Here is an 18,194-nt window from a genome sequence, read left to right as displayed (position 1 = left end):
ATAAGACAGCTTTAATGTTTTGGGTATAATTCTTTCTCAAAGCTGTTATTCCTCTTCACAGACCTGCTGCTGTGTTTTGCAGCATCTTTTGTTTCATATCCTCTACTGTTTTTGTAAAAGGATATATCTGCCTCCGATAATCAGCATTGTAAATTTGATCATGACCAATGGCAAATTTAGACCTGTTAGAGAACTTCATAATGTGTCTAATTAATACCTCTGACTTTAAGGTTTGAGGTGGGGTGTATGGGATGGGGTGAGCTTCTCTGGGAAAAAGGGAAACCTCTTGACTAGATGAAGGATTGTCCACTGAATTGTGGAAGTGGGTTTTCTGATGGAATGGCTGGAGAACCATGGTAATGTTTTCTTTGGAGAATTATTCCTCTCTACTCCCCCCCCCACCCCACAGCCTGCTTCATTCTTCCAAACAAAAGGGCCAGAGTGGAGGGTGAAGGAAGGAGAGACTTGGAATTAGAATGAACCTTTTCATTGGCCCTTGTGCTCACTTTAAAATTTACTATCAAGCAACAATACTACAGAAGAAAAGAGTCAACTATGAATTGATTTAAAGTCATTCAGTTATATTTCAGTCTGACTTAGTTCTAATTAGCAGTGCTGAATAGGAATATCCAAATCATCTTGAAGTTCTTTTATCCTGATTAATGAGCTTCAAAGCACATCTATACATTTCTGTGAGTGTGAAACATTACCACAGATTTTCATATTGTTGGCACATTAAAGGTGGCGGATGAACTCCAGATGCAGGTCTTGCTTGGCAAGCATGGTAGGTTCATGTGGAAAATTGCACCATTACAGTCAAATTATCAGGGCATGGAACAGTGGTTTTCAAACTTCTTGCACTGGCAACCCCACCCTCCACCCTACAGAGCAAGTCCCCCACCTAGCAACAAATCGCATCCCAGCAACAAGGCTGCGCACAGGACTTAAATGTTCTTCTTTTGGATATTTACAGCTGTATTGTGGCTGAAGAACTCCAGCCAACACCATCCTTGCACCAAAGTCGACCTCAGCCTCTTATCCAATGGTACAGCGGCTGAACATTTCACCCCTGTACTTGCACACAGCGTAAAATATCAGAATGATCTCCCAGCATTGGGTCTACTAGCCACAAGCAGGCAAGAACTGGTCAGGAGGCAGTCTCGTCTACTCTGCCCCACACCCACTTTGCCAGCCTCATGATCTGACCACCTCCATGTGCAAAACGCCTTCAATACAGATTGCAACAGCCGATACGAAACCATCCTTACAAGTAGTGTCCAGGAGCGATGCTGTGTCATACGCTTAGCTTATGTAACAACTACATATTATGATGCAAAAGTAATGTTTTAAGATAGATGGACTAGATGTGCGATTGCAGCATTAGGAACCTCCAAAATCCTTCAGCTGCAGATGATGCCAGATTCATCTAGAATGCTGGCTGAGCTTTATCTCTAAGTATTTAGGTCCATCTGCCTATACAGCAGGAAGGAAGTAAAAGACTTGGAAATGGTTGAGGGAAAGTTTACCAGAACGGTAACTAGGGTATGTGGACTTCCAGTTGCGTGAAATGAGAGAGGGACTGAGGTTGGTCTTTTTGAAATTGAGAAGGTTAAGGTTTAATTGTTCCATTCACAATTTTGAAATGTGAGTTAAGTGTAAAGCCTACACTGGCAGGGCCTGGTGATGATTTCAGTGGCTGCAGATTTAAAGCACCTGGAGTGATGAGGATAATTTTGGGCAGCGAGTTGTTATAAAGTAGAATGTATTCATTATTAAAAGCAGCATTTCCTGTTCAGTCTCTATCAACAGCGAGCTTCAATATGCTGAGCCTGACAGAGCTCCTTCAATATAATTTCAGCGTCCAAAGACTATGGATGCAAAACAAGCAGGGACTTTCAAAATAGAAGCAGAGTCCAGTTGGAAAAGGAACTTAAGCAGAATAAAGCAGTGGAGTGAGCCAAATTTTCAAAGAGCTGCACAAGCAAAGGGGGCAAATGGCCTCCAACTAAGCTATAAGAAGCAATGATTTCTTGGAACAAGAACTGTGGGCTACAGAATGTATCTGTTTACTGCTCTTGTGTGGGAGCTACGAAAGCTGATTTGTTTCCAAACTGGTGTCTGGTTTAACATGTAATTACAGTGGGATTCTCACTGACTATCATATCGGGAGTCATTTTTAGGGGTTGTAGCACCTATTAGGAGTGAATGGAGAAGGTGAATTATGACGTCAATCACTCAGATTTGAGATCAGTGTTATAGCTGGCATAGTATATTGCACAAAGTATTACAGTCGGAGGTGCCAGGTGTTGAAGGAGTTTATCTTGAACAAAAGGCTTCTGTCATGACAGGTTGCTCAAAACCATGAGTGTTTTTGCAGCTGTCTCCCTGATATGACAGGAGGAGCAGGAGAGGATCTACTGACTGAAGAGAAGATGAGGAGAAGGATCCTCAGCAAACATCTCCGTCTTGAGCAATCCCAATTGACCCATGAAGAACAGTACGTGAAGATCTTGGGCTTTAGTGAGGATGTCCTCAGGAAAACACACCACCTGCTCCACCAACTACTCTGACTGCGTGGTAGAGCAAGGATCTTTCATCACTGGCTCCAAAGGAGCAAATGGCAGTCAGTTTGAGGCACTGGGCTCCTTCCAAGCTGAAGCTAGAGAAATCAGAACTTTGCCTCCGCTGTTCTAGACGGAAGGCCACACATGCCCTCTATTCTAAGAGAGCAGAGATCTTGACAGAGAGCAGCAGAGGGACCAAGCACATGTTGCCAGGTTTACGGATTTTCCCGTTGTAGCAGGTATCGCTTGCACATTGCACTGAGATACTTCAAGATCGATGTAGGGAGTTACCTCAATGATAAGATTTAATTCTCCCTGTGTCCATCTCATACACAGCCTTATGCAGATAAGTGCCTTCCGCATTCATTATGCTTTAATTCGGCAGTGCTTCAGTGTTTCATTTGTACTTGAACATTCATGACAAGTAAATGATGAATACTTGGCAAAATCTTCTCATGCCTTTGCCCGGCTGACGCAGAAATTGGGTCAGATGCATTGGGGTGCCTTTGGCTGCAAGTATCTGGTCAAATTTTAGGAGTAGTGTGATTCCACATGAAAATGAGTCCTAAGTAACCCTGAAACGGAAACATGCTAACTGAATGAATTCCTAAGCTCGTTCTGCCTCAATCTTGCATTCAGTAACCCCCAGTGCTATTTGTGGCTCATTGTTCTGCTGCCTCTGTTTTCCTAGTGTTTCCCTGTTAAACCCCACACATCTCAAGATGCCGTTAGCTGCAATGGGAGAGGGATAATTAGTAGGCCAGCAAAAAATATCCGTCTCAGTCCCACATATGCACTCACTCAGGTTTATTGTTAACATTTGGAGATTAACATCTGGATTATCTTTCCAGGAAGCAGCTGGCAGCCTTGTGGAAGAATTCTCAGCAAGGCCTTTTGTGTGTGAATCAGTTCAAAAGAGTACACAGGAAAAGCTAATTCAAAGTCTGATAGAAGAATAGAGTGTCCTTCCTACTGGAATCTTGCTCGTACTAATCTCCAAGAGGAATTTTCATTCCCACATTTCTGTTTCTGTGAACATTTTCACTTCAGAACTTTGATCTTGGTTGCCTTTCTTTCTGCCTTCATTATCTCAAGAGTTCCATTTATTCTGTGGCTATAATCAATGTTCACCAGGCCATAGCCTGGTCCATTCCCTCATTAATGAGAGAAAGGGCAGGCATGTTTATGTTGCACCTCATGTCATCTCAGGATGTCCCAAAATGCTTCTCTGTCTTTAATAAGCATTGGAAATGTGTGCCTCTGGTTCAAGAACAATATGTGCTCAGCAAGATCTGCCCAATAGGCAAAGATGGCCACCAAATGATAACTGCTGGCTAATATTCTTTCCTTGTTTTCATGAGATCTTGTATACCTGAGAGGGGTGGAAGAATTATATGTACTATCTTATGTGAAAGATTAAATCCCTGAGAGGGCAGTATTCCAGCAAGGTGTAGTGTTAAGTCACATCTAAAATGAGGCTTGGGCCTAATTCATGAGGACTCAGAACTAAATATCATTACCACTGAGCCAAGGGAGATGCCCTAAAGTTGAATGGCACAGTGGTTAGTACTCCTGCCTCATGGCTTCAATGACCAGGGTTCAATCCTAGAGTAGTTTGCACTTTCTCTCTCTGGAAGTATGGATGCACTTTACTGCTACCGCAAAACAACAAATTTCATTTTGTATCAGTGATAATAAACCAGACTCTGATTCTGATTCCAAGCGCTGCTGTTTTCTCTCATATCTCAGGCAGGTGCTGGTCGGTTAATTGGATATTGTAAAATTATGCCTTACTGTAGGAAGAGAGAGAATAAGTTGCAGGGTCTTGGAGTGGGGCTTAGAAAACAGTGAATGGAACTGATTGTTGAGTGTTGGCCTTGACCCTATGGGCCAAATGGCCTTCCTCTGTGACATAGTCACTCAAAGTAGTGGTGGAAGAACCTCCTGATATTCATGTCCTGTAGACAAAACAGCATACTTTCCCCCTTCAGAGGGCACAAATAATTAACACTAAAGAGTTGGCCTGGAACCAAGTGATGTTCAGGAAGCACTCTAAATTTCTCATGAAGGTATGCAGTATGTTTTTCCTTACTGAGGGGAGAAGAATCAGGAATCGCACAATCAGAATAAAGGGTAAACTCTTTAGGACTGAGATGCGGAGAGATTTCTTTTCAAAAAGTGAAATTCTCAGTACTGGAAGGCTGTGGAGTCTCAGGTGGCATTCATGAAAAACCAAGATTTCTGAATATAAAGGGAATTAAGATTCTGGGTGCCATGCAGGAAAATTGTGTTGCGATTGAAAACCTTGATGCAAAGCTGACCTGCTCCTGCTCCTATATCAGTGTACTAGAAATTAACTAAAAAGAAAGAGAAACCAAAGAGAAGATAAACCATTGACTTGCATTGAGGATTGGTGACATTGTGAGAAGTTTGTGCTGCAAGCATTGGCCATTGCAATGTAAACATGATGGACTGCACGTAAAACACTGAGCCCAGCAGGGCAGAAAGAAGGTCATGATCTCTGGCATATTTCTCCAATGTCCAGTAATTTTCTCCCCCCCCCATCCCCCACTACTTCTCTCTTTTTTTCATTCCTCATTCTGGTTACCCTCTCACCCCTTTTCTTCTCCATCCCTGCCCATCACTTCCCTCTGGTTCCCCTCCTCCTTCACTTTCTCCTATGGTTCAATATCCTCTCCTATCAGACTCCATCTTCTTCACACCTTTATCTCTTCCACCTATCGCCTCCCAATTTCTTACTTGATCCCTGCCTCGCTCACCCATCCACCTTCCCCCTCACCTTGTACCACCCATCACCTGCCAGCTTGCACTCCCACTTCCCCCACCCTAGTTATTCAGGCTTCCGCCCTTTTCCTTTCCAGTCCTGATGAAGGATCTCAGACCAAAGCATTGGCTGGCTATTCCCCTCTATAGATGCTGCCTGACCTGCTGAGTTCCTCCAGCATTTTGTGAGTGTTGCTCAAGATTTCCAGCATCTGCAAAATCTCTTCTGTTTATGATCTCCAGCTTATCTCTGTGTTGAAAAACAGAGTTGAGCTGGAGAAATAGAGACTAGCTGGCCCTTAAGTAGGGAACAACACACACAAAATGCTGGTGGAACACAGCAGGCCAGGCAGCATCTACAGGGAGAAGCGCTGTCGACGTTTCGGGTCGAGACTCTTCGTCAGGACTAACCGAAAGGAAAGATAGTAAGAGGGTGTCATTTGGCAAACATTGAGGCCCACTTCTTTCAATCATGCCAAAATTCTTGTTTTCACACAGGGCAGAGTCAGCATACTCAGACATGAGCTAGGACAAAACAAGTGTGACTTCGGACACCAGGCAGAGTGAGGGAGTGCTTCAAGAATTTAGTAGGTGCTTGGAAGCTGGTCCCAAGGGTCTTTCCTCCAGCTGAAGTGGAGTGCATAATTGTAATAGGGACAGGAGGGAAAAAAAATGAAAGTGGGAGTGGGGGCTGCAGTGAATAATGCGACTAAACTGCAGTACTTATAAGCAGCGAAATCCTGACCTTTCAAAGCTCAGTCTGCTGGAGTGTTTATCCTAAAAGATTCAATCTGCTTTGACAGCCCTGTCTGAATTCAAAGGGCATTCCTCCATGTATCACCTTAATTTCCTGTAGCCCATATTCTAATCTTCCTTATCATACTGTTTCCATCTTTGACCAGAAATTAGAGTTTCTTTTTGTCATTCTAGCTCTTTTTTCACTCCTTTGAAGTGGAGATGGCTGCATGACAGATATGACCATTGATTATCAAAGATTCTAATCTCCAAAATTGGCTTCTCATTAGCACCTTGCCAGAATGGGAGGTGTTCCTAACATATCATAGGAGAAAGAGAAGAAGGAGGGGCACCAGATGGTGATTGGCAGATGAGGAGAGTGGGGAATAGAAGACGAAGGAAGGGGGAGTGAAAAATATTACCAGAAGGAGAAATTGATGTTCATGTCATCAGGTTGGAGGCTACCTGGACAAAATTTGAGGTGTTGCTCTGCCAATCTGAAAGTGGCCTCATCGTGGCAAAAGAGAAGGCCATGGACCAACATGTCAGAACAGGAATGAGAATAGGATTAGAATGGTTGGCCACCAGGAATTTCTCTTTTGGCTGGTGGAGTGGAGGTGCTCAAAAAAATGGTCCCACAATTTACGCCGGGTCTCAGCAATGTCGAGAAGGTTGCTTCAGGAGCACCAGATGCAATAGGCAACCCCGAGAGATTCACAGGTGAAATGTTGCCTCACCTGAAGGGTCTTGGCCTGAAACCTTGACTGCTGATTCACTTCTGTAGATGCTGCCTGACCTTGAAGCTTGTTGATTAGTACTGAGGGGATGATGGCATTGAATGCTGAGCTGTAATCAATAAACAGCAGCCTGATGTAGGTATTGCTGTTGTCCAGGTGTGCAAAGCTGAGTGGAGAGCCAGTGAGTTTGCATCCGCCGTACACCTGTTGTGGCGATACGCAAATTGCAGGGGGTCCAGGTCCTTCATTGGGCAGAAGTTAATTCTGGCCATGACCAACCCCTCAAAGCACTTTATCACAGTAGATGTCAGTGTAACTGGGCGATAGTGATCGAAAGCACACATCCTGCTCTTCTTGGGCACTAGTACGATTGATGTCCTTGAAATAGGTGGGAATCTCCGACTGCAGCAGTGAGAGATTGAAGATGTCCTCGAACACTCCCGCTAGTTGGTTGCCACAGGTTTTCAGTGCTCTGCTAGGTCCAACATTAGGGCATGTTGCCTTGAGAGGGTTTACCCTCTTGAAAGATGTTCTGATGCCAGCCTCTGAGACAGAGATCACAAGGGCTCCAGATGCTGCATGGATTCACACAGGGTGCACTTTTATTCTCCCTTTCAAAGTGTGCATAAAAAGTGTTGAGCTCATCTGGGAGTGAAGCTTCACAGCCATTTATGATGTTAGGTTTCCCCTTGTAGGAAGTAATGGCCTGCAAACCCTGCCAGAGCTGATGTGCATCTGATATCATCTCTAACTTCATCTGGAAGCTATTTTAATTTGGTTGAAGGTGTTTGGTGTAACATCTTTGATAGTTCCATACCTTTTACCTTTGCAATCTTGCATACAAGTGTGTGCAATTTTTTTTCTTGAGCGTTTGAGCATGTGAAATTGAGGATGAAAGAAGACCAAGATGTGCCTGCAATATCATTCATTCAAGTCACTCAAGGAAAGGTCCAAGCTCGTCTCCCTTTCTGTTCTGGTATAAATGCTTAGAGAGAGTGAGGCCAACAAAATATATTTTATACGAAGGAAGTTTAATATGCAGTTACACACTGCACTGTAAAATATGAGCGCTAAGAATCAATGCAGCAGGCTACCATTCCAAAGACTAACCCCAGTTGAGCTACATATTAAGCAATATGAGATGGTTGCAATTTAAAAACAGCCTCATATAGATTTCAATCAGTCAGGATGCAGAATGCCATCATTTCTCAACTACCTCAGTAGGGGATATAACTTTAAGGCATTTTTGAAATTGATACAATCAGAATGGAAAAGCAAAATGCAGGTGCTGGAAATACGAAATAAAAGTAGAAATATTAAGTGGGTCAGTAAAATCAGTGGAGGAAAAAAAAGTCAACACTTCTGATCAGAAGCAGAACAAGTCAAGATATCAAACATGTTTAGGTTGCAGAGAACAAAGGGAATGTCTGCAATAGGCTGGTAACAAATAAAAATATCTTGGTCAATATTGATATTCATGTCCAAGGCCAGGTGTTTATGAGGCTGATGTTTCCCTGCTTGTCTCAGTACAGAATTGAATGTGAGGCCTTGTCACTGAGAGTCATGGCATATCGTGCACTAAATCTCCTCGCAGTCATCTGGAGGGGTCGCAAGCCATTTTTCTAGTTAACTGATGTAATCATATTGGACTCCCAACTGCTTGCCGCCATCTTTGATATAATTAATCTGCCTAGAAAACTATCAGCAATGTCCTCAGGTACTAATTTAGGCTTCAGGCACCAAGTAAGGCAGGGATGTTAATTGTACTTTGTAACCACACACAGCAATTCGATACCATCTTTCACAGAGAGGGATTTGTTTTGTATTGTGGGAGCAACATTTTTGAATGCCCAGAGGATTCTGACTCAAGGAGGGACTATCTTCAAATCTATAGCTTCATTAACCCAAGGCCTCGGCTGATCAGCTTCACAATCTAACACCTGACACCGCTATACATCTTCCCTACTCTCATTCCCTCTCAACTCTTAGACAGAGATGCTTATTATTAGCCTTGCTCCTTAAACAGATCTAACAATCTGCTCCCTTTCTGTATCAACCAGCAATATTTTTGGATAAACAATCAAAGAGGCAAAGAGATTGTGGACGTTCTTGTGGAACAGACATCAGCTGAGGAAAGGTTGACAGGATCTCAAAGTCATCCACTTTGAATTTCCAAAATAGATGGAAGCTCTTTCTTTTTGTTGACATGAATATCTTTGGTTTAAACAGGAAGGCAAATGAAGTGTGGAATTATTGAATGAAGACGGATTTCAAAGTTTATTTACCGTAGAGCAATATACACAAAATTCTGGAGGAACTCAGCAGATCAGGCAGCATCTATGGAGGGAAGTAAACAGTCAACATTTTGGGCCAAGACCTTTCATTAGAAGTCCTGATGAAGGGTCTCGATCCAAAACGTTGACTGTTTATTTCCCTTTTTAGATGCTGCCTGATTTGCTGGGTTCCTCCAGAATTTTGTATGTGTTCAAGATTGCCAGCATCTGCGGAATTTAAAAAAAAATCTTTTTATTAATTTTAAACAAACATAAATGAAACATGAATACAGAGAGTTTGAGAGTACATATCACTAGGTTAAAGTATAAATACAAATAGATGATAATCCATATATAATAACTTCCCAAACTCATAGTAATTATGAAAAATGGAGTAAAGAGAAAATCCCCCCCCAAAAAAGAAAAAAACCTAACCAACATGGGCCATTGCATTATGTCAAATATACACAGTAGCATCAATAACTCCGTACCTCCATCCAAATAATTAAGGATAATAAAAGTACGGTTTAGGAAAAGTCAGTTTAGCTCATATGAAAATGTTGAATAAATGGTCTCCAAGTTTCTTCAAATTTAACTGAAGGGTCAAAGACAACACTTCTAATTTTTTCTAAACTCAAACAAGAAATAACTTGAGAAATGCGGGATCTATCATGTCTACACACTCTACAGAATTTCTCTTGGAGTATAAATGCTGCTGTTCAAAGGAATAAATGTGTTGCTGCAGTCATTGTGGTAGTGCGATTTTTCCCAATTACCGCACCCACTTTTCCTTGTGGTTACTCAAGTGAGTTTGCGGTTGCCTCTTCGTGGGCAGTTTCTCAGGACTGATCATGACTTGCTTCCACTCCAGTTTTCTGGATACTGAGGTGACAATGTGGGAACTACGTACTCTTTCACACATGGGGCAGGAAGTAGTCTGTAGGTCATTGCTGTCTGCACCACTTATTCAGGACGGTGAGTGCTCCTGATGATGGTCTAGATGTTCTAAGCATCATCCTCACTGTTTCTTTTCCACTTTGAATGGTTAAGGGCCAGAGATTCTCAGCAGTTCATGAGAATGTTGTTTTTTTTCCAGAGGCTTTGAGTGCATTCTTCCATCTTTTCCCATGGCCTCCTGGTGATCTCCTCCCTTGCCAGCTCTCAGAGTAGTGTTAGTTTTGTGACTGATGTCAGGCAGGCGAATTATATGTCCTGCCCAATGGAACTCGCTGATTGTAACTAAGAGCCCAATGCCAGAGCTGTTAGCCTAGAGTGGTTTTTATATCTTTCCCGTACTCTTGGAGGATTTTATGAAGACTGTTGATAGTGTTTTTCCAAAGCCATTAGCCACAAATGCAGATAGGAGTGAGCAATTAGGTCACTTAATCTATTTATTTATTTATCTGTCTATCTATCTTTTGTTTATCTATCATTTATCTATTTATTGCAGGGGTTCCTAACCATTTTAACTCGTGGACCCCTACCATTAACCGAGGGCTCCATGGACTCCAAATTGGGAACCCCTGGTTTATTGTTCAGAGATACAACATGGTATAACAGGCCTTTGGCTCAATTATCTCATACAAACCCATGTGACCAATTAACCTACTAACCGGTACGTCTTTGGACTGTGGGAGGAAACTGGAGCACCGGGAGGAAACCCATACAGTGTGTTAAGCTGCCCTTCATAATTCACTGAGTAATATTTAAAGAAATGTGATGTGCCGTGTCATCTGACTAGCAACATTCAAAGAGGAATGATAACCCACTCTGTCAAACAGAGACAGAGTTATTTGAGTAGTGGGCAGAGAAGAGGTCAGACTCAGGCTGTTGATTGCTAAAAGTCAACTGTGCGCCCACATTTGAATACTTGGTGAAGAAGGGAAGAGACCTCAGTTGAGGTGTCCCAAGCAGGAAGCTCCACATGACCCAATAGACATTGTCTTTGACCTTCTGGCCTTCCTGATAGCTGGCAAATTGCTTTTCATCAGGCTGTGAAAGCTGCCATGAATTCCCCACTTCCCCCCACATTAAAATATAATCAGAACCTGACTGATGTGATTGATTAATCCCTCAGCTACATTAAGTATGCGTTTCAGTCTCACATAGAACCCAGTAAGTGAAGGTCACAGCAAGCGGGTAGCCGAGAGGCTCACTTTTATTACCCATCTGGTTTCCACAGGGCAGGCCTTGTTACAATTAACTGTTCAATGTCTGAGAATGTCTGCCTGCACATCTGTCCATGCACATGTCGATGTGCCAATTTTTATATCTGTCTCTTAGTCCATCTTTCTCTGACTTAGTACTGTATGTTCCGTTCCGTGTTGATGAATGCCTCTCTGTATGTGTCTGTCACTCTGTGTCTATCTCTGTGTGTGCACATGTGTTTATGTCTGGTGCAGCTCAAAGTCCTAAAGAGGAACTCCATAAACAGGCTCAAATTGTCACCATCAGCTGCTAGTTTCTGTTAGTAAATCGATTCACATTTAATGCACTCTGGAGGCAACCCTTTCAAAAGCAGAAAAGTAAAGCACACCAATAGTGAAGAGTCCATATCTGCAACTGAGAAGGGGGCAGTTGTGTATCCACTATTCTAAGCCTGGTCATCCCATGACCCACTGCTATGATGAAGCACATTCACCTCCGTATCTGAGGTACTGGATTCAAATGCCGCTTTAGATTCTGCAGCACAAATCCTGGGCCAATTCCCCTGTGAAATAGTGAGGGGGTGACACTGCCGGAAGTCTTTTGAATAAAAAGGCATCACTTGCTCTCTCAGGTGGACATAAAAGGTCCCAGAAGAGTATTTGAAAAAGGTCAGGATGCCTTGACTCATGTTTCTCTCTTAATCACCAGCATAAAACAAGTTAGCTGCTCGTTTACACGAGGCTGATTGTGGGAGCTTTCTGTACATAAATATGCTTTTCTGTTTCCTAAATAACTAAAGAAACTATGTTTCAAAATAACTTTGTTGATCATAAAGTTGGGCTGTTCTGAGATTGTGATAAATCCTATAACAGAGAATGTTTGTTCGTTATCTGCTTTCCCTTTCACAAGGTGAAGATTGCAAGATCACTGACAGGGCATGAGCCAAATTGTGGTCAGAACCTGCTTCTGAGCCTCTGGCCTTCATTTTAAGATAATTAACTTGGCGTAAGCACCTTAATGTGATGTAGCTTTAAAGACCCTTTCTCAGTAAACTTCTGCTGTTGAGTTGATGGATTGAGCCTTCTTCCTTCAAGGACGTCTCTCAGGAGCAGGCTCCTGACCACTGGCTGCCTGTCCTGCTGTTTGCTTTCACCAGACATTTATAACCAGCTCCAAAGTTATATGCTCAAGGTATGCCAGATGTCAATATCTTTCAGCAACTTTTACTCATGGTAGCACAGCACACTCAAAGCTGCATATTGTTCTTCTGCTGTATTTACTGTGACAGGTTCATAAAGGGACCTCCCTCATCTTCTTCATTTATCCCCTTCTCTCTTCTCATTCTGTTTCCTGGGAAATGGTGTGCCCTTGCTGATTGGTCATCACCCAAACGACCTTTCCTCTGCGCGGAGGCTGGATAGTGAATTCGATCAGGTCCTCAGCCTTTCCCCATCGGACATTCACAAAGCACAGCTACGTACACTCGTGTTTTGATCTCACAAACACGTGCACACAAGCAGACAGGCTAAGTGCAAAACACACGTGCCAATGTACAGACACTTTCCACGTCTACACTCTCCATCTCCTGGCACCACTCCTTTAGAAAGCAAAAGGTTTTCCTTTAGAAATTGTGTGTTTATTCCCAGTGTTGTAGATCTTCCAGTGCTGCAAATCTGAAACATAAATTCTGCAATACTCAACAGGCAAGTCAGAATTTGAGAATAGGGAAAAAAAACAGGTTCTTACAATGAAGTGTGGTGGCGGGATACAATCAATCTGGTGGGTTCTCAGGGCCAAACCAGGAGACAGAAAGGGAAATACAGAGGCAATTAGTAACTCAGCAAAAACTCTGGCTAATTTATTGGTCCCTATTGAGTTAATATGCTCATTGCATATTCTGAATTGCAAAGTGATGCATTCGTGGATAATCTAATAACAAGAAAAATACAGACTGAAGTGAGCTTTATATCATTCAGCAATTTAATCACGACCACCTTGCTGTAGTTGCTACACCAAGTAATCATTTTATTTTGTTACATGTGTTTCTGATTTATGAACACATGGGCCAAATTCTCTGATAAGATGACTGAGTGTTTTCATCTGGGCAGATGGCATGGAGGGAACATGTCATTAATAAAGGCCACACAATTTTCTGTACATTGATTTAATTGGGTTGAATCTCTGGCAGTATCTGGGCAGACATGCACTCGTCTCTGTCTTTATGCTTGATGCCTTTCTATCCACACCTCTGCGATGGGTCTACACTTACCTTGATGTGTTTTTAATACACACTCTAAATTTTGGCAGTTTAATACTTTTGTGGTAATATTGGGATTGAATTTGGTATACTGCACCAGAAATGACAAAATGACATCAAAATAAATGGCTACTCATTGTAGACTCCTTCCCCCCCCCCGTTCTTCCCCCCCTCTCTCCCTTATATACACACACACACTCTCTCTCACTCTCTTCCTCTCCTTCTCCTCCTTCCCCCCTTCTTCCTCCCTCTCTCTCTCTCTCTCTCTTCTCTCCGTTTCTCTCATTCTCTCCTCTCCTTCTCCTCCTTCCCCCTTCCTCCCTTCTCCACCCTCCCTATCCCTCTCTCTCACACACACGCTGTCTATTACACTCTTGCACACACTATCAGGCCAAAGGCTAGTCATGTAAATATATACACACCCACATACAAATGGACACCACACACATACAGTCATGAGCACAAATGTGTACACACATACACACTATATATATAGATCTATATATATATATATATCTATATTATCTATATTCTGGAGGGGGTCTCTCCTGCATATTCATTGTAAATTCATTGAGCCATTTTGTGATCAGTGATTTGCCCCTACACTATCAGGTCATTTGCCCATCATAAGCAGGCTGCAGCCCAAGTGGACTGACTGACTGGTTGTGCCTGCATCACATTGGTAAAGCCACGCTGAAATCACCAAGAGAGGATCCACATTTAGCTCCCACATAGAAAAATCAGCGTTGTAGGCTCGTGTCACATTTTTATCATGAAATGTTTGAGTATAATTGTATCTCAAAGACAGGTGTTCATTTAAATCAGTCTTTGGTGCAAGTCTGCTGAAGAAGCACTGGGGCATTGATGCCCAGGTAAGCAAATGTCAACGTTTAGCAGCATTTGTTGAGTGGAAAAGTTTCAAGGTCAGGGGAGATTCTGTGGTAAATTAAACTTCTTTTCTGCATTTTTAATCCATGAAAAAACCAAAAAAAAGTGGAGCTTTACAGTATCCTGGGAGTGATCAGCTGAAGTCTGTACTTTGTTACTGGAGTTATGTATTTGTAAAGTGATGCTCTTTCCTTCTGTGCTCACTGCAGTGCCTCCGCAGATCATTGTGCGGCCTCGCGACCAGATTGTGGCCCAGGGCCGCTCCGTTACCTTCCTCTGTGAGACCAAGGGAAACCCTCCACCAGCTGTCTTTTGGCAAAAGGAGGGAAGCCAGGTAGGAACTGTACCAGTCGAGTAAGGGGAGCCATATGAACCAAGTAATATGATGTTCCTTACCAGTACAAAGAATCTGAAATGCTTGTGGGAGGAGGGATACTCAATACTACAGGACAAGCATTTCAGGTGAGAGGTGGAAAGTTTCAATATGCGGGCTATGTTTTTTTTTACACAGAGTGGTAGATACCTGGAACAGACTGCCAGAGGTGCTTTTGGAGGCAAATAAGATAGAGGCATTTAAGAGGCTCTTAAATAAGCTTCTAAATGAACAACAGGGAATGGAAGGGTATAAGCCATATTCAGGCAGAAAGGATCAGGTGACATTATCTTATTTATTTTGGCACAATGCCGTGGGCTGAAGGGCCTGTTAGTGCTGTATTGGTCAATGTTCTAGGTTCTGCATAGGCCCCTAGTCCCCTCATGTCTGTCCCACAACTCAATACAACCAGGGCTGATCTGCCCCAGGCCTTGTTTCCTTTTCTGTGCCAGTTCTCCATAGCCGTCAGTCTATCGCCTCTTTAAACTGAGTCCCCAAGATGTCTCCCCTTTGCCTCCCACTGCCTCCTTCAGCGATTGGGCTAGTCCACACAGGTGGAGACTGAACAGGAGAATATTCATTATGATCTAGATCTTTGGCTTGCCCTGAGCTCCAACCGGTGTAGTTTAAACCACGATTGCTTCAATCCATTTCTTACTGGGCTCTGGCTAGAATGGGAATCCGGTTGATGGCTCATCACTCAGTTGATGCATTCATAGAGTGATACAGCAGGGAAAGAGGCCTTTCAGCCCAACTGGTCCCTGCTAACCAAGATACCAATCCAAGTTACTTCCAGTTGCCTGCATTTGGCCCATAACCAACTGTCTTTTAAATGTTGTTACAATAATAGTAACTTTATTTGTATAGCACCTTTCATACATTAAGATGCCAGCTCAAAATACTTTACATAGATTAAAAATAAGTCAATATAGTCATAAAATACAAGATAAAATTAAAAACAATAAGTTAAGACAAATATATAGAATAAAATGTAATTGAATTTACCAATTTATATAAAAGTAATCAACAGGCGTTAATCAATCTTATAGATAGGCCAATTTTTTTTTTAAAAGGGTAGATTTTTCTAAGTGTTTTGATATATTCTGCAGTACTAGCCTGCTTTTTCTCCATCAGTAGCGTATTCCAGAGTTTTGGTGGATAAGATCAAAAGGCCGCATTACTGATCCTTATATGCTTGTCTCTACCTGGTTATTATACCTGCCTCAACCACTTCATCTGACGGGTCATTCCACATACCATCCACTGAGTAAAAAGATTGCCCCTCAAGTTCCTGTTTACTCTTTCCCTCAGACTCACTTGGACTGGTTTATTGGTCTGGGAAATAGAAAGTATCTGACAGTTGCTGGAGCGGCTGTACTTTCCAGGCATCTGGTCAGGTAGGTGTTGGTGGGGTGGAAAGGATGCTGGTGGAGGCAGAGAGCTGGCGGTGGGGCAGTTGCTTTCACCATCCTCCACCTCACATGGATGTAATTGATGCCGATCACGTCTGTCTGAGCTGAGAGCGTCCGTTCCCAGCACATAGATCCTTTGTTTTGACGAGCACAAAGGAAAAAGACAAATGACATACTTACAAACAGGGCAACTCATCCTGAGAGATTTTCTTTCAGCTGGCAGGCTGTAGAGACCTTTCACAAGATGCTAAGCTTTAGCATGCAGAGACAGCTTTCTTAAGCTTTCAAGTGCCTTTCAGGAGTTGCTGGACTTCCACATGAGTGATCCTGTTAAGAACTCAAGCACAGAGAGTGCCTCCGCAAATACTGTTTCACCAAGTGGCTCCTGTAACTGCACGGGCCTAGGCTCCTGAGAGTTGGTCTCTGGGGCTAACTGTTACATCCAGGCAATGAAGATATTACGATGTAAAGCCAGCACAGCTGTTAGAAGTATCCTGTTGCTGTTAATAGGATCATTCCCAAAGGTTGAACAAAGTATTCTTTAAAGAATAAAATTCAAGGTCTTTCACTCACTTTCTCCCAGGAGCCGTGGGCAACGGTGCTGCTTATTCACTGTTTAGTAATTAAGAAAATTTACCCTGCTTGTAACTTACAAGACAGGTCTATGGTGGCTTCTAATCCTCCTACACGAGATACCAATGCCACCATAAAGCTATGACAATATATCTGTTCTGGATCACAACTTTGTTTGAAGTACAGATGGAATCAATAGCAGTGTGCACTCCTACAGTCAGAATCTAGGAGATCTAGTGCAAATCTGGTGGGGAAAAGATCCATGAAGAGATGGAGGAGGAGATTTATATAAATCCTTGAGGACTGTGGTGCTATGACAGCAAAAAAGGCCATTGAAACTTGCAAAGTGATCTGGACCAACTGGAAAAAATAACAGATGGATTTTAATACAGACAAGTGTGAGGTGTTGCACTTTGGCAAGGCAAACCAGGTTAAGACCTACACAGTGAATGGTAGGGCGCTGAGGTGTGTGATAGAACAAAGGGGCCTGGGAAAACCAGTCCATAAAGAAAGCTTTTGGCACATTGGCCTTCACAAATCAAAGTACTGAGTACAGGAATTAGGATGTTGAAGTTGCATAAGACCTTGGTGAGGCCTAATTTGGAGTATTGTGTGCAGTTTTGGTCACCTACCTGCAGGAAATATATCAGATTGAAAGAGTACAGAGAAAATTTGCAAGGATGGGGCTGGGAGTTCAGGCCCTGAGTTATAGTGAAAAATTGAATAAGTTAGGCTTTTATTCCTTGGAACATAGGAGAATGAGGGGAGATTTGATAGAGGTATGTAAAATTATGAGTGGTATAGATAGGGTAAATACAAGCAGGCTTCTGCCACTGAGTTTGGGTGAGACAAGAGCTAGAGGTCATAGGTGAAAGGAGATATATTTAAGGGAAATCTGAGGGGAAAATTATGTTTTTGGATGGGCAAATAGAGAGGGATTGAGGTTGAAGGTTCATCTGGAAAGAAACAGAACCTCAAACAAAGCCGCAATGGAGGGTCAGTCTAAGTTATAGAGCCATACAGTAATGTTGTACAGTGTAGATACAGGCCCTTTCAACCCAGTTTCTCTATGCCAACTAAGATGTCTATCAGAGCGGGTCCCATTTGCCTGCATGTGGAGCATATCCCTCCAAACGTTTTCTATCTATTTATCTGTCAAATGCCTTTTAAACAATGTAATTAGAATTTCCTCTGGCAGCACACTTCACATACACACCACCCTTTGTGTAGAAAAAGTGTTAAGCTGCAGTTTAGAAAATAATTTGCTGACAGCGCTTTATCTAGCCAGGTGAGAAATAATTTGCTAATTCCCTTGTCAGTAAGCCTATGTGAGACTACTGCTGCAAGTGATTGAGGTTTATTTTATGCACATACTTTATGCCTTAGCTATTCTTAAGTCATAGCATTTTGCTGAAGAAGTTACCATTTCTAGAGAAAATGCATAGTAATA

At 42.6% G+C, this 18,194-nt stretch overlaps 1 protein-coding gene across 6 annotated transcripts in view; it reads left to right on the top strand.

The window, feature by feature from the left end:
* The window catches only part of robo3 (roundabout, axon guidance receptor, homolog 3 (Drosophila)), a 569,123-nt gene that overhangs the window by 407,911 nt on the left and 143,018 nt on the right, over nucleotides 1–18,194 (top strand). For all 6 annotated transcript variants that reach the window (XM_073029734.1, XM_073029732.1, XM_073029730.1 and 3 more), the window contains exon 7: nucleotides 14,596–14,720. In XM_073029734.1, coding sequence (XP_072885835.1) covers nucleotides 14,596–14,720 — 125 coding nt within the window. The remainder of the gene's footprint in view (nucleotides 1–14,595; nucleotides 14,721–18,194) is intronic.

Source organism: Hemitrygon akajei, chromosome 26 (genome assembly GCF_048418815.1).
Source record: "Hemitrygon akajei chromosome 26, sHemAka1.3, whole genome shotgun sequence".
In the NCBI taxonomy this organism is placed as follows: domain Eukaryota; kingdom Metazoa; phylum Chordata; class Chondrichthyes; order Myliobatiformes; family Dasyatidae; genus Hemitrygon; species Hemitrygon akajei.
Note: the sequence above shows the minus strand (reverse complement) of the source record. Positions and strands in the feature narration are given on the sequence as shown.